This window comes from Acipenser ruthenus, chromosome 42, assembly GCF_902713425.1.
Source record: "Acipenser ruthenus chromosome 42, fAciRut3.2 maternal haplotype, whole genome shotgun sequence".
Lineage (NCBI taxonomy): Eukaryota > Metazoa > Chordata > Actinopteri > Acipenseriformes > Acipenseridae > Acipenser > Acipenser ruthenus.
In genome coordinates, this window is record NC_081230.1 from 6,881,937 (window position 1) to 6,897,982 (window position 16,046).

At 42.3% G+C, this 16,046-nt stretch overlaps 1 protein-coding gene across 5 annotated transcripts in view; it reads right to left on the reverse strand.

The window, feature by feature from the left end:
• LOC117966951 (adenylate cyclase type 6-like) overlaps positions 1–16,046 on the reverse strand; it is an 88,541-nt gene that overhangs the window by 18,690 nt on the left and 53,805 nt on the right. For all 5 annotated transcript variants that reach the window (XM_059011308.1, XM_059011306.1, XM_059011310.1 and 2 more), the window contains 7 exons: positions 10,220–10,369; positions 8,130–8,251; positions 4,283–4,394; positions 3,566–3,693; positions 3,289–3,447; positions 1,934–2,075; positions 1,064–1,192 (listed from right to left, as the gene is read on the reverse strand). In XM_059011308.1, the coding sequence (XP_058867291.1) occupies positions 1,064–1,192; positions 1,934–2,075; positions 3,289–3,447; positions 3,566–3,693; positions 4,283–4,394; positions 8,130–8,251; positions 10,220–10,369 (942 nt within the window). The remainder of the gene's footprint in view (positions 1–1,063; positions 1,193–1,933; positions 2,076–3,288; positions 3,448–3,565; positions 3,694–4,282; positions 4,395–8,129; positions 8,252–10,219; positions 10,370–16,046) is intronic.

The following is a 16,046-nucleotide window of genomic DNA, read 5'->3' on the forward strand; positions in this document are numbered from 1 at the left end:
CACTTTGTTTATAATCACGCTCTGCTTAACTCACAATCATATAACTGAGTTCCAACCCATTTAGCACCTCTATGGGAAACAAAAGCATGCATCTGAGACGGTTACATGAGAGGAAGTTGCTGTAAAGCACGGAAATGCTTCAACACATAAAAGATGCACAAGATACCGAACACAGCAACATGCGGGTTAGCAGAGTTCTTTTCTCTTGAGCATATCCACAATCTTTTAAGGTACAAGGGACACGTGTGTCCCACAAATAAAATGATGCTAACTTTCTTATTTTGCAATGAGGCGCACGAAACAACATTTACTGATGGGTTGGATCTAGTCATCCAAATTGTCAGTTTCCTCCTTGTGATGCTTGAGTTGCTCTCAAATGTATTTCAACAAGAAACCTTTTGAACAACCGCTCAATTCCTTGTGTGCCTCACGGGGTTAAACATGCAATTGTGCTAATTTTAGAAATGCTAAAAGAAACTTAATAAATTCACTGACGAAAAGTTCAACTACAAGCCTTCATTGAATTTGTTAGGTATGCTGTGTGACGTCTGTCTAATTTAAATTTATTTGCATTTACGTTTTAAGGCAGCATCGTCTTCAAAACCAATGACCGTCTGAAGCGTCTCAGGGAGCTGCCTGAACGACAGCGCCTGACTTTTCCTCCCCCAGCAGGGCCTGTAATCGGGGGCCCTGGGAAGGGAGCGTGCAGAGACTTGATATTTTAATTAAAAGCAGCAGGAAACGCAGAGCCATCCCTGCGGCCCACAGCGGGGAATTCAAAAGGCCTGTTCCTAATCTCGACACTCAAATGAGCAAGAGACTGGTGATCCCACTGGTGTGGGTTACTAATTCACACGCTGCCAGAGAGCTTCACACACAACTTCCAGCATGATAATTTATCAGCGTTGGTTTGAAATCTAGGGGATACAACACTTATGGCCATAGCTGTAGACCTATACACTCTGAATCGCTTAAGCCTTACAGTAGACGACCCAAGCTGGGCAGCATGATGACCCTTGGAACCTGAACACAAACCCATGCCCCCCCAAGGGCTGGCACTCACCATCTGCCTGAAGACCTTGGAGTCCTTGGTCCTGGGGAAGGAGCGCTCGGGCACCCAGCGTGGCACCAGACCCTCGTTGGAGTTGGCACGTGCCTGCTGCATCTTCGCCATCACGGCTTTTTCGTCTTTCTGAATTGCAGAAGAGAGAGAATTGCGTCAAATTCTGAGAATTGGCATTCTGAGAATATCGTGCGTTTGTTGCATTTTGACATCAGTGTCTCCCAATCTCTCCTAGGGATACTTCACCACTGTGTTCCAGCTCAATGTGTGATCTGTTGCATAGCCCACGGCTAGCATATGTTTAAATACATATATCAGGTATAGACATCAAGACCCCAAAGGGCCATTGCATGAGAATGAAGTTTCAATCCAGCATTACAAGTATTTTAAAATATCTGTTTAAACATATACAATGGTCAAATATAAACAGTATATCCTTCATTTCCACAAATAACATGAACATTCAATGAAGAAAAAAAAATTAGAATTTCCTATTACAGGTACAGCAATAAGACTCCTATTGCATAGCAGTTTCATGGTTTTACTACAAGCTTGATTAGTGTACAGGGGTGTTATATTCAACTAGTGGTAAAACCAGGAATGGATCAAACTGCTATGCAATGGGAGTCTATTTCCATTCCTGTATTACTTTTTTAAACTTCACATTGGCTCTTGGCCACTGCTACTGTACGTCACCAAGCTATGCAATGCTTTTGCTCATGAAAGCTCATTCCCCATTGGGTAACTGTCCTTGAGTGCCCTCGCCTGTGATGTTTCACGGTTTGCTGCAGTGACTAACCCAGCAGGAGCAGCAGATACTGGATACTACTGCTTCTAATTAAGTGACAGTAAAGTGTTGAGAAAACTGACTCGTTTCTGGCTGCAGCCCACGATGAGGAAGGTCTCGATGTCCTGCTCTTTCAGGTAGGCGTTCCTCTCGCCCCCGAAGCCAGGGTCCACCTCGTAATCCCCATTCAGGTACTGCAGCGTGGCCTTGGTGATGTGGATACGTCTGGGCAAAGACAGGCAGCTTCAAAATCAGGCAGCAGGCACCAGGGATTATTAGTGATCAGTTTCGCTTCTGGATTTCAAATTGAATGCTGCAACCCGCACTGTGTTGATGCTCTCTACTGTAGTTGAACCCTTTCTGTCCTGGCCTCAAGGTCCCACCTTATCGTAGCGCTGTACGTTAACATATCCCGTCAGAAATCACGTTGGAACCTCACAGGACTCCTAGGTCCCAGTCTGAGGTCGCGTGTAAATATACAGTAATGAGCAAATCGTATTAGAACACCCTATTGATTTGTTGTTCATGTAATATCAAACCACTGCAACTGAAGATCTTGGAAAGTTGTCAAAATAAGTAAATTAGAGGGGCCCCCCTGAGTGGCTCATCCAGTTACAGCGCTGCCCCTGGGAGCGCAGGATGAGTCACACAGCTTGGACTGCGCCGGTTCACGTCCAGGCTGTGCAAAGGGGCCGAACTTTGCTGGGGACCCTGAGGGGGGCGTCACATTGAGACGCTCCTGGGGTGGGGGATGGGAAACTGGCAGGGATTGCTTCTCTTCATCGTGCAACAGCGAACCCTACTAGCCAGAAACGGAGCACATTCAGAGTGGATAAGAGGCAGGGCTGGTCACTGTTCTCTGGGATCGGAAGCCCCGCCCACCTCTGCTCTGGAATGCTCGGAGTAAAAGTGATTCTGGCTTTAGCATTGTGAGATCAGAAGACGCTCACACGCCCTCAGAACGTCTGTGCTGTGTGGGAACTCGCTGCGGTGAGGAGAAAAAAAAAAACTTAATTGGACATTCCAAATTGGGGGGAAATAAATAAATTAAAATTGGTATCTCAATTAGAAAAAAAAATGTATATATATAATATATAACATGGTCTAACATTTTCACACATGAGTGCCTAGTGTTTGTGCATCACCGATTACTGAGAGGAAATTGAAATTCTCACATCCAGAGGTTTTCATGCAGGTTGGTATATAAAGGATATAAATGATGAATCTTGAGGTGTTCTAATAAACGAGCACACTGCTGTATGGAAGACGCAAAATCATGATGACCTCATATTTTGTTTCGGCATATAAAGCAATGAATTGAAAAATCTTTTTTTTTTTTTTTTTAATGAAAAATATATTTATTATATGTCCAAAACCACTTTTTATTCAGCTATCTTAAATATTTCATGCACGTAAGAGTTATTTTCCTGCCACTTACCCTGCCTTGCCCCCAGCCTCCATCTGATTGGCCAGGGTGACGTCGTTGGACCACACGTCAAACTGCCACTTCCGCAGCCCCAGGACCCCGCAGTGCACACGCCCGCTGTGGATCCCCACACGCATGTTCACGTTGACCCCCATCACCTCCCGCACCAGCCTGGAAGACACGCCCAGCACACGGGTCAAAGACAGGCTTCTCTCCCGCAGCGCTGCAGATCACAGCTAAATTCATATTACTCTACATTAACAAAACCAGAAAATGATACAGAACTTACGAGATGGCCTCAATCATGTCGACGCCCATCTCCACGCAGCAGTGGGCGTGGTCAGCCCTGGGCTCTGGCAGCCCAGACACACAGTAGTAGCAATCACCCAGGATCTTGATCCTCAAACAGTGGTTTTCCTGAGGAAACAGAGACCCAGAAATGTCCATCACATCCACAGCAACACAAAATGACCAGGTGGCGATTCAAGGGTTATTGAGTAACCCAGAGAGGTGGTATATATGCATTTTGCTAAAAAGGACAAATATGGTTTAACAGGCCGTGATTAGCATTAATCTCGGACTTGGAACAAAATTCTTTGGGAAACTTTGGACAGTTGATCACAATCTGTACAGCTGTGGTTAAAAGTTTAGCATCGCCTAGAATTTTAGGATTGAGAAATCATTAAAAAAAAAAATCTATATATGAACATAATTTAGATCTTTTATTTAACATCCTGTAATCAAAGAAACTACTAAATGATATCGCAAAAGTCTACCAGAAGCCAAAATAGCAGTAAAGTATATCATGTTAGATTTCGAAATGTCACAGTTTCCAATGTGTCAGCCTTTCGTTCAATATCTGGAAAACTACAAAGCGGTATGCAATTCAATATGCTAACGTAACATTATTCAGCAGAGTTCATTAGACTTTCTTGTTAATTCTATAGGGCGATGCAACACTTTTGACCACAGCTGCAGCTCATGGTCTCCGCAGGGCTGTACTCACAGACGCCAGTTTGTCAAATCGAGCAAAGAGTTCATTCAGGGTCATGACGAGTTCCTGGGCAGTGCACTGCGATGCCAGGCTAGTGAAGCCCTCAATGTCAGCAAACAGGATACTGGAAAACACAACAGCAGAGGCTAAGCATTAAACACAGAAGTTTGCAATCTGACCTCCCACACTTAAGGTCAGACCAATGTTTCTAGGCAGAAGAAGGAAATAGGTTTCGGGTTAGAGTTAATCACAGATACTGCAGTTCTCTGTGGCATACTGTTCGTTATTTAAAGTATGTACTATCGTTTATCGCCTAAATGATGGTCATGTTTTAACTCCCTCTAATTGCAACTTTCTCCCTAGCTAGTAGTTCTTTTTATCTCACATCCTCTTTTTTACTGTTGTTCTCAGGCTGCGTTTTAAAACCATACCACTATTCTTTCCCACCATAGAGAGGGGGTTCAATTAAAAAAAAATAAAATCTGAATCTGTTAAATGACATGTCATAACACCCCCACCCCCAGGATCTCTTTATAGACAAATGACCGCCAATAATCAAGACTAAACAAATGATCATTAATAATCACACTGATTGATTATTGACTGATCTAGCTTATTGATTTAAATGGTATTTGAATTAGATCCGCCACATAGATGTCTTAAAGAAGAATACAGAGCCTAGGGTAAAAGTGCCCACAACAAAATAACAACAGCTGTGCTTTCCCTGTGTGCAGCGAGCCCTTTTAAAAGGCACACAGGGATTGTTTGTACCGGTCTCATCTCACATACCTGGGCTAATTGGTTTTTACCAGAGCTTTCCCAGTATCTCTCTAGGCGACATGTACAAATAAAGCAGTCTGTTTTTCCAGATTCGTGCTACCCAGGGATTTAATGGCAGCCCAGACCCACCTCAAACACAGAGCACAGACAGCCAGCAGGGGTCACTGTTTCCTTCCTTTTTTATTACTAACATGCCTACGTGTGAAAAGGCAGAGGGTGGGACAGCAATTGATAATAGCTGTTAGTTACAGTTATATTATAATTATTAAAGGGAATAATACAAGATTGATAAGCAGAAGTAGTAAGACATGGGTTGGTGTTTTTAACACATTTCAGGAGCTGCTCTAGTTCTATTTGCCTGGCACTACACTGCTGTGCACTAGATGGCGCTGGCGATTACTAATATACAAGACACTTTGGCTGATCTAGCCTACATTACATGTATCTATGGCAGGCACCTAGAACTGAAGAGCAGCTCCTGAACTCAGATTGACCTTAACAGAGGGAAAAAAATAAATGAATGCAACATCCAGTACAAAATAATATTACTGTATGTCAGCTAATGATGCTGTTAACTTAACAGCATCGTCAATCCATCTATGTGTTGCTTTAAATAAAACTTGGCAAGCCTCAGGTCCTTGTGGGTTAATTATAGCTGCAATTAATTAACTATGCCTTCTATGATGTTAATTAGTCTCTCTCCATTAAAACCTCTTCAGGTCTCCCAGGGCCCACGCTACCAGGCTCCCTTTGTTCCGCGAGTATCTGGACTTGAAAGGAGAGGCGTGCGACGCTGAAGTGGGCTGTTCAGAAACACTTCCTCCCAACACCGTCGGGACAGAGGAGAACAACGAAACAACAACATGGGAAAAAAGTTTTTAATGTTATTTTATTTTTATTTTTTTAAATGTAGAGTGTCCCAATTATTTAGATTTGCTCCCCAATTTAAAAAGTCCAAATATATTTTTCCCCTCAGCACAGCAATTCCCAACACAGCTCAGAGGAACTGAAGGTTCAGTGGGCGTCCTCCGATCCCACGAACTCGGGAGTGGATGTCAGCGAGCTACTGGCCTCTGGAGGCTTCTTTGTTCTCTCAAGCCTTTGGAGTGTGAACACATTTTATGTTTTACTTTATTTTATTTTTCGTTCTTGTTTCACAGTTTTTTGACTGTGAAGCTCTTTGAGATGGCTTTGCCACGTAGAGCGCTATAGAAACATAATTTGATTGATTGGTTGACTGATTGATTGATTGATGTTCCGCGAGCAAAGACATAGAATCATGTGTGTCTTTCAATACTGCACATTTGAGACCTGTGGTCGCTAACGAAATGGAAAGATAATGTTTTTGCTATTTTATGCCAGCATTAAATAATTACACAAATTGCAATTTAATTAGCTGCTGCATGTTAATATAACACACGTTTCAAATTTGTAGCGTCCTGCTTAAAAAAAAAAAGAGGGTTGTTATCTATGGGCCCACATTGAAAATAGTTCTCTAGGGGTTTCCTGTAAAAAGTTATCGGTATACACAACATGTAGGGAAAAAAAAAAAAAATGTATAGCTGTTTTGCTGCCACACCTCATCCACTGCCTGGTCACTTTATTGGGATCTGTAGATCACAGGTTCCCAAACTTTCTGGGCTCAAGCCCCTCCATGACTTTAAGTATCCTGACTGTGGACCCCCACTTGAAATTGTGATCCCTTTAGTGAGAGAGGTTCTTCGTTTTTACCAGTGGAAGTGCTACTGCCATTTCAGACGCTTGAGAAACCACTCCATAATAGCTGTACGCTATCTGGCTGTAAATGGGGCAGCAGTGTGGAGTAGTGGTTAGGGCTCTAGACTCTTGACCGGAGGGTTGTGGGTTCAATCCCTAGTGGGGGACACTGCTGCTGTACCCTTGAGCAAGGTACTTTACCTAGATTGCTCCAGTAAAAACCCAACTGTATAAATGGGTAATTCTATGTAAAAAATTATGTGATATCTTGTAAGTCACCCTGGATAAGGGCGTCTGCTAAGAAATAAATAATAATAATAATAATAAATGCAACATAACCCTCTGTAAGGTAAGCAGGAGCGGTATAGTTTATTTTATTAAGTAGAGGGAGGAAAATATATCAATAACTTCTACTGTAAAACCACACATTGGCAGAAATACTGCATTTATTTTTTGCTTATTGATTTTAATAAAAAAATGGGATGTTATAATTAAAAGTGCATTCATATTATGTTCTGACAGATCACCCCCATTTTGTTGTATAATGGTACGAGCTGACATCAATGTTACATTTAAAATAGCTCCAAGCACCTAACAGCAGCGTTCTGGTTAATGAATTGATCCCCCGGTCTGGGGAACATTGCTTTGAAGGGTCATTTGGGAGAGAACATTTGTGCATGACCTACAGCCCCCCTGAAATCATCCCGCGGACCCCAGTCTGGGAACCCCTGTTGTATCTAATATCAGGCTGGGGCACCATCTGCCCTGATCACAGCCTTGGCAATAAGTGGCACTGACATTCAGTCATTAATATGTCAGCTAAACCAGGGCATTCATTCGGTCTTCCAGAGAAATCAATGGACCCAGGATATACCAGGACAGCATGCCCTAAATGGGCAGACAGATCCTAATAAAGTGGCCAGGCAGCATTTATCATTATAACCCTTTGCTGCTGGGTGTACAGTAGTCATTAAAGCATGGTTATTCCCTTATAAAGGTTTCCCACAGTGTTTTTGCAGTTTTCCCAGGAATTTCCTATGCATTTACCACAGTTTGCCCTGGTTTGCCATGTTTATTAATATGCTTTACCATACCTCGCTATTCTTTACCTATCTATGCTTTACGATGCTTTCGCTGTGCTGTATTATTATGGGAAATGTACGCAGTGACACAATGGCAAGCTGGTTTCAAGGTACCCTGGGTGAAGCTGTACAATCAGATGGAATTCTGATTAGGGAGTGCTCAGAGATCTGAACTAGGGATCTGACCAAGGGACATTTCAGAGTAAAATGGAAGAGGGTTGCGGGTCACAGTGTATTTAATAAAAGCAGGGGAATCTTCAGTCATCGGTGCAGGACAGTACCTGACGTTGTCGTGTTTCTGGATGTAAATCTTGTGAAACATCATGTCTTCCTTCTTGGCATTGATGTCTGCCTTCATTTCCATGGCAACATGTCTCGGCAGCACAGACAACAGCAGACGCTCCTGCAGGTGAAAAAGGAAACATCCTGTAGCAGTCGTTTTCTTTTCTCTGTTAAACATATATATATATATTTTTCTGGCTTTTAGCACTAATGAAAGGTGCTGTATTGATGGCAGTACATCACCAGCAGTGGCACTAGCAGTTCCCAACGTTGTGAGTAGGCCTCAAGCCTGCCCTGGACTGGAGGGAGCACCCTTTCTCTTAGGGGGTGAGGGAGCAGTTCAGTCTCCATGCCTCAAGCCTGCCCTGGACTGGAGGGAGCACCCTTTCTCTTAGGGGGTGAGGGAGCAGTTCAGTCTCCATGCCTCAAGCCTGCCCTGGACTGGAGGGAGCATCCTTTCTCTTAGGGGGTGAGAGAGGGAGCAGTTCAGTCTCCATGCCTCAAGCCTACCCTGGACTGGAAGGAGCACCCTTTCTCTTAGGGGGTGAGGGAGCAGTTCAGTCTCCATGCCTCAAGCCTGCCCTGGACTGGAGGGAGCACCCTTTCTCTCAAGGGACAAGGAGTTTAGTCTCCACAGACAGACAGAGTCGTAGGGCTCACACTCCTGTATATCACAACCTCATACAAATAAAAGCAGATTTGAACACATGCCTTGCCCAGCAACAGGTCATCACACATGCTTCCTCAGTTACGTTATCTTAAAAGTAGCTGTGCACACACAGGAGTGAATTTCCCTGAGAAAAGGTTAATTTACCGTGTGAACTACAAACTTAACAGGCAGATAACAGAGATTATTCCATTGATGTGAAGGACCTACGCCTGTGTGTTTATAATGGTAAATCATAGTACCTCAGCCAATAAAAAGACTTGGTGTCTCATTTTGCAACACCCAAAATCCGACACCAGTTTGTACTGAAGCTTTGAAAAATGCCAATCCAAGATATTCAGCATTCATGCAAGACTAACAGTTTTTTCAATCTTAGCAATGATGGCTAGTTAGAAAGTGGATCATTGTACTGTATTATACTGCAAGCACATTTTATTTTTCAGATAGGAGATACAGTCAACCCATCTCAACATTACCTGTATTCACACCACATAGAAATGGCCATGGAAGCCAACAGGGGCAAGCTTCTGTTTGTATTATCACAGTTCGGTTAATATACTGAAAAGGAACCACTGCTGCATGCAGTGCCACTGCTGCATGCATGTCTATAGCAGGGCTGTCCAATCCCGGTCCTGGGAGGGCTAATCCACTCCAGGTTTAACAGGTGCTTCAGGGTCTGGATGGAGGTTTAATTGGTTCAATTCAACTATTTAGAACAGGGCTGAAACAAAGACCAGGAGCGGAAGAACCAGCTTTGAGCACTCCGGCTTACAGCGTGCATTGCATTGTACATGGACAGTGAGGCTGGGACTGCATATTAAAATTGAACACTGTTGTAAGAAATTCAAGACCTAGTTCTAGGGTTCAAATTTCACAGCAAGAGAGGCGTCTATGCTGTATGAAGCCTCAGCTCAGTCCTATTAAAGAGACTGTGTCAGCAACCTTTTATTACTATTTTGAAGCTGATTGCGTGGTTTTCGACCCCTAAGACTGTAATCTGGGACAGTTTGAGCAGATACAATAAGAGACACACAACATACAGTATTAACCTAATACCTTAAAACAGTCCTGTGTTACATTACCAGCACACCAAAACGCATCCATTTCAATTTTATAACCTTATAACCTCCAACTGCTGCAAGTAATAGCCTACTGGATTTTTGCCACCCTGTGGTGGAATGGAGAAAGTATCAAGGGGTGAAAAAAAAGGGGAGGGTATAAACCTGGACTGTCAACAAGGCCTGGTAAGAATACACAGAAAGCTATGGGACTTTGGAAGAATGCAGCCAACAGACGCCAAGGTTAGGTGTTAAACTAAGCATGATGATGGAACTGCAGCTTTCACCTGTTATTTTACTGTACTTTCCTCAGATTCCTGCCCCTGAGGCTGGCTCTCCGTAGGGATCCCGCGGCCGCTCTTACCTGCTGTTGGTTCTCCCTCTGCAGGTGCAGGCGAGCCTGGATGTAACCGCGTGTCTCCTGGAAGGCCTGTCTCTGAGACACCTCGGCCGGGTAGTGCGTGCAGACCCCGATGATGTTAGTGCACAGGAAAATGAGCACGTTTGCACTGAGCTGCAAGACAGACAGACAGGGGCACAGTCAAAACCTGCACCTGCTCCACAGCGCTGCAGATAACACTAGAGGCTTGGTGGTCCAGTGGTTAAAGAAAGGGGCTTGTTACCAGGAGGTTCCCGTTTCAAATCCCAGCTCAGCCACTGACTCACTGTGTGTGACCCTGAGCAAGTCACTGAACCTCCTTGTGCTCTGTCCTTCGGATGAGACGTAAAACAGAGATCCTATTTTGAATGACTCTGCAGCAGCAGTTGTGATGCATAGTTCACCCCCCTAGTCTATGTAAAGTCGCTTTGGAGAAAAGCAACCGCTAAAATGACCACATAATAATGAATGAATGAATGATTGACTAAAAGAGTCATGCCGACCGCCAGAGAGTCCTTGTGGAGTCATACATAAGAAGAGATTATTATTATTATTTATTTATTTATTTATTTATTTATTTGGCAGATGGCTTTATCCAAGGTGACTTACAGGTGTTACAGGACAGTACAGGGTTACAATGGCAAGATTAACATTTAAATACAGTGTAGTTTACAGTAAGTGCAATAGTATGACTAAAATACAATATGAACCAGGTGCAACAAGTTAGGATTACAACAAGTTACATCTGCAGTCCAGAGCATGGTGCTAAGGTCAGGCAAGTCCAGTGCATAATTTAGATCTTTTATTTAACATCATGTAATCAAAGAAACTACAAGATGATATTGCAAACAGTCTATCAGAAGCCATAATAGTAGTACTGTACAGTATTTCATGTTAGATTTTGAAATGTCAGTTTTTCGTTTAGTATATGGAACTACAAAGCGGTATGCAATTCAATATGTTAACGTAACATTATTCAGCAGGTTTCATTCAACTTTATGAAGCAAAATTAGTTAATATAGGGCGATGCAAAACTTTTGGCCATAGCTGTATATACTGTATTAAGTACAGGATACTACAGTACAATATACAGTATAGTACAGCAAGATATAGTGTCTGCTAGTCACTGTGGATGGCAATAAGACTCCTGTTGCATAGCAGTTTCACCCATTCCAGGTTTTGGTACACGCTTGATCAGCCCCAGTGTATAGGTAACAAGCTCAGGTGTGTCTGATTAAACAAAGTAAAACCAGGAATGGATCAAACTGCTACTCAACCGGAGTCTTAGTTCCATCCCTGATGTTGCCAGTGCCATCGTCCCTTACCTCCCACGAACCATCAAATCAAAGAACAACTCCTTTAAAAACAGAACAAAAAATAAAACGAAAATGAAACAACCGTGTTTAGTGGCCGCCGCATCCACTCCCCCTTTCTCCCTGGCTTTTCTTTCCTTGGCTCCATGCCCTGGAGACTGTGTGTCTATTATTGGCTTGGTGCATTGAAAAGCTCTCGTTGGTGTGTGGATGGCAAGGGAGTCTGGCCCTGACATTTCAGCCTCAATAGAGTGCGAGCAGCAACACCCCCCCCCCCTGCTTATATAAGCTAAAACATGCTAAAGCAACAGCAGCACTTAGCAGCAGCTGCATGGGACTGAATATATTGAACATGCATTGAACACGGTGTGCTGTAGATTGGAAACTGCAAAAAATTGAACCTTGTATTTTCAATTAGGAAATACAGTAAAAAAAATATTAACACCTCCTATAGATCTGTCGCCATTGGAAAACCAGGGCAACACTGATTGGATGGGACCGGTCTGCAGGTGTTGAAATAGTACCTACAGTCCATTGACAGGGTTTGTGTTTCTATTATTTTGTCCATGTAATGCAATCAGCTATCCCCCGATCCAACAGCTCCTGGCACTCTCCTCAATGAGAAGAGTATCATTATATTGACAGCTCAAGTGCAGTTTAATCTATTCATACACCAAGACCAAACACACACACACGCACGCACACGCACACCTACGTTTGGGCACCTGTCAGTCACAGCCACCCACTGTATTCAGGCATTCTGACATCACAATTTTTAGAACTTTCAAAAAAAAAAAAAATTTGAGAAATAACGAGCTACGATTCGTCTTGTGTGTAGACGTTATCCCGTAGAACATATCACACAATTCCAAAGATTAAAAAGTTTTTTTTTTTTTTTTTTTTCAATGTTGAAGAGTAGTTTGTGAGTACAATACTGGTTTAGTGATTCATAATAAGTTATAAAAGAAATCATTTTGCACATAGCAATGAGAGACACATGACGTATTAACACCTTAAAATAGTCCTGTGTTACATTATCAGCTCACCAAAACACATCCACTTCTATTTTGCTGCCTGACTACTCAACAGCATTTATAACCTCCTACTGCTGCAAGTAGTAACCTACTGGATTTTTCCCACGATCCAGTGAAAAGGATAAAGTTTCGAGGGTAGAACAAAGCAAAAATTAAAAAAGGGAAATATAAACAACCTGGACTGTCAACAGGGCCTGCCAGGAGTCTACGAGACTCTGGAAGAATGTATCAGACAGACGCCAAGGCCTTATATGTTAGTGTTAAACTGAACATGATTATGGGATTGCAGCTTTAAAATGGTCCAAGATGTTTTTTGTTTTTTTTATCGTACATTCTTCAGATTCTTGCCCCTGACTGTAGCCTTCCCACTGTTACCAGCCTGTGGGTGAGGCTGGCTATTTCTCTCTCGTATCTTATTCAGCTGTGCTTATCTGTATTCATTTTTTTCCATTTGTAATTATCAAAAAGGAAAACATTCTACAGTACGTCGTCATTGAATTATTTCTAACCCATTAGGACACCGTAGCTGTTGGTTACCACATTGGCTAGGAATCCTATTCAAACACTTAGTGATTTGTGAAATTAATTATATAGAGCAATTTTCATGGACGTTGGCAAAATACGAATACAGTATCTCAAAGTGTGCAGTCTCTGTCATAGACCACAGTAGAAATAAAAGCATACGCTTTACATACAATAAGTTGCAGTACACTATGGTCTGAAAGCTCAATAGAGAAAGCAGTGCTACTGCAATGTGCATCCATACAGTTTCTTATGCTTTTGACTATTTCATGTATTGTACAGTACAGTTGACTGCATACTGAAAGATACTTTTATTAATGAACCCTATTGTAATGCAATACCTAGTTCTATTTTTGAAGACATGTTTAATGTTATCATATTTGTGTTTTAATCCTTATTTTGCCAGGTTACTGGTGAACTCCTGCTAACCCTGTTTATGGTAACAAAAAAAATCTCGGTCTCTTTGAAAAACAGAATTAGAGTTTGACTCTACAGTAACCAGTGCCACCACAGTGACTACATTTGGAATCTCCTGCAACTACAGAACATCCCTAATTAGCAACAAAGAAAAAAAAAACACTACCCGTACATTTCCCGAATTCGTTCTCAAAATCAAATTAGCTGTACTAGAGCATGACTCAACCCTTTCAGAAAGGGATATTTGCCATTTCACAGAAACATCTGTTAGTAACCACTTGAAAGAGGCAGGAGGGAGGATTGGGTTCCTTCTCCAGCGAGGCTGTGGTTTTGTGTCACGGCCTCTGTGGTGAACCAGAATAACCAACATGTAGCACAGAGACCCGTAACAGAGCTGCCCTACACAGCACCTACTAAACATGAACCCACGACAGGAAACCCACACCTGGAACAAGTGACCCGCGTCGGAAACCAGGTAATTCATCAAACATCAAACTCTAACCAACAGAAAAGAAATGAAAGAAATCTTTAACTAAAGTTGATACCTAGGGCAATGGTTCAGGCCAGTAATTCAATTAGCTTTTCCAGGTTGAATAAGGTTTGGTCTGGGTAGTATTACTAACTGTGGTGAACATCTTGCTCATCGGTACTTGATTAAGTGAGCCCTGTTTAGACGCTGAAGTACAGAAGTAAGAGCCAGCACCATCTACTGATCAAGTTTCCTTTTGTTTTGCTGGCAATGCTCTGCTGTGCACTAGATGGCGCTGGTGCGTACCATAATTAGGCACTATACATACGTTCCTGTTTAAATCAAGCTAAAAATAAATGCAATTGAAAAACGAACAGTTTAGAAAGGTCAATGCTAACAGACTGTGTATGAAATGATCTTGTTGTTATGGGGAAAAACCTAATTTGCCAAGGCTGTACTGCACACGGTTCACATGATCAGGCAGTGCAGTAAAAGGTAATGATTAACAACCGGTAAACGTCAAATTGTACTTCCTGTATTGTCACTTCACAGTCCAAAAAAAAAAAAAGGCTTGCAGGTTTCAATTCTGGACACAAACAAAACAACAAGAGATTATATTTAATAAAAAATAAAATTCAGGATAGACCACTTACTGTTCATAGAGGTTCTTTTCTATGTTGCAAAATTCACGTCAGAAAGTATGAATAAGACTGAGTGCTAGGTATGGGTTTCAGTTTCCCTGTCCCCTGACAATTAACAGAAATGTTTCAATCAATCGTGATGAATCTTTAGAGGCCAGCAATAGTTAAGGTGCCTGTGTTCAGGAAGCCAGGTTTATTGACCTGCAATACAAGCATCACAGGTATAATGTGAATATCGGCTGGATCTGAAATGCCTTTGAAGAGGAGCGAGTTCAGATTGGTCTGCAGTGCAGAGAGTCAGCGTGTGGCCACCCAATTAAACAGCAGAATCAGTATAATATACTGGGAATTATGTCTGATTTATAGGACACTCTGTACTGTACTGTATATCTTTTATAAATCGCATTGTAACAACCCATTGTGTCAATATAAAGGGCTGGGACAGGGAAAGCCATGTTCGGATGAAGCAGTATCATCAACTCAACTCAAAATGCAAATTATAGTTTAATCCGTGACTACTGTCACTGGGATCTCAAATCGGACCTAGGAAGAGATTAAACTGAGTCATGTTTTATGAAAGGGAGTGCATGGATTTATCGGCTTAACACAGAGTCTGGGGGCGAGATCTTATTGTGGTGGGCTAGGCAAAGGGAAACTGTGGTAGGAGGAATGACGCCACGTTTGGATTCTCATTTAGTTCAAAATAATACTACTGGACAAAAAATTAGGAACACCTGCCATAGCACTGTCAATAGGTGAGCCGACTCAAGCCTGCAAGGTGTTGTAGGAAACTGTATTTGTTTTAATACTATCCTGTTTTTTATGATGCCTATAATCATTATAAAATTGACCTAGTTGCCATATCCCCTTCAGTCACTGTGTGTATAACGATACCATGCTAAGTTTACTATGTATGTATCTATTTTATAATGCATAGATGATTTTTTCAGGGTTTTTCTCAAACTCCATAGAGTTCACACACACTGTTTTAAAATTAAAAAATAGCGAAATAAAAAAATCGTGACCGATTATTGTAACAAATAAAAGTCTGATCTCGCCTATGTCTACGACAGGAAACTGCATCCAAAGAGCAGCTCCTGAGCTCAGGTGAAGTGCCTTAACACAGCCACAAGAAATCCCAACACACTCAGACACAGCATTTGACTAACTGTATGATGAAGAACCACTCAGGCCGATAGCAAACACCACAGATAAACAGGCAGTTCTCGTCAAACCTAATGTTCACATTCCTCTTATCCTCTCTCTGCGGCAATGACAAGATTAATTAGAAACAGGAAGTGGGCACAGAGCTCCCAGCAGGAAGTTCACTTTTCTGCCTCACTGGCTCCCAGAGTGCTCCCCGTGGAGACAACTGATCAATCAGGATGCCTGTCTGAGGCCTAGGCCCAAGCCAGT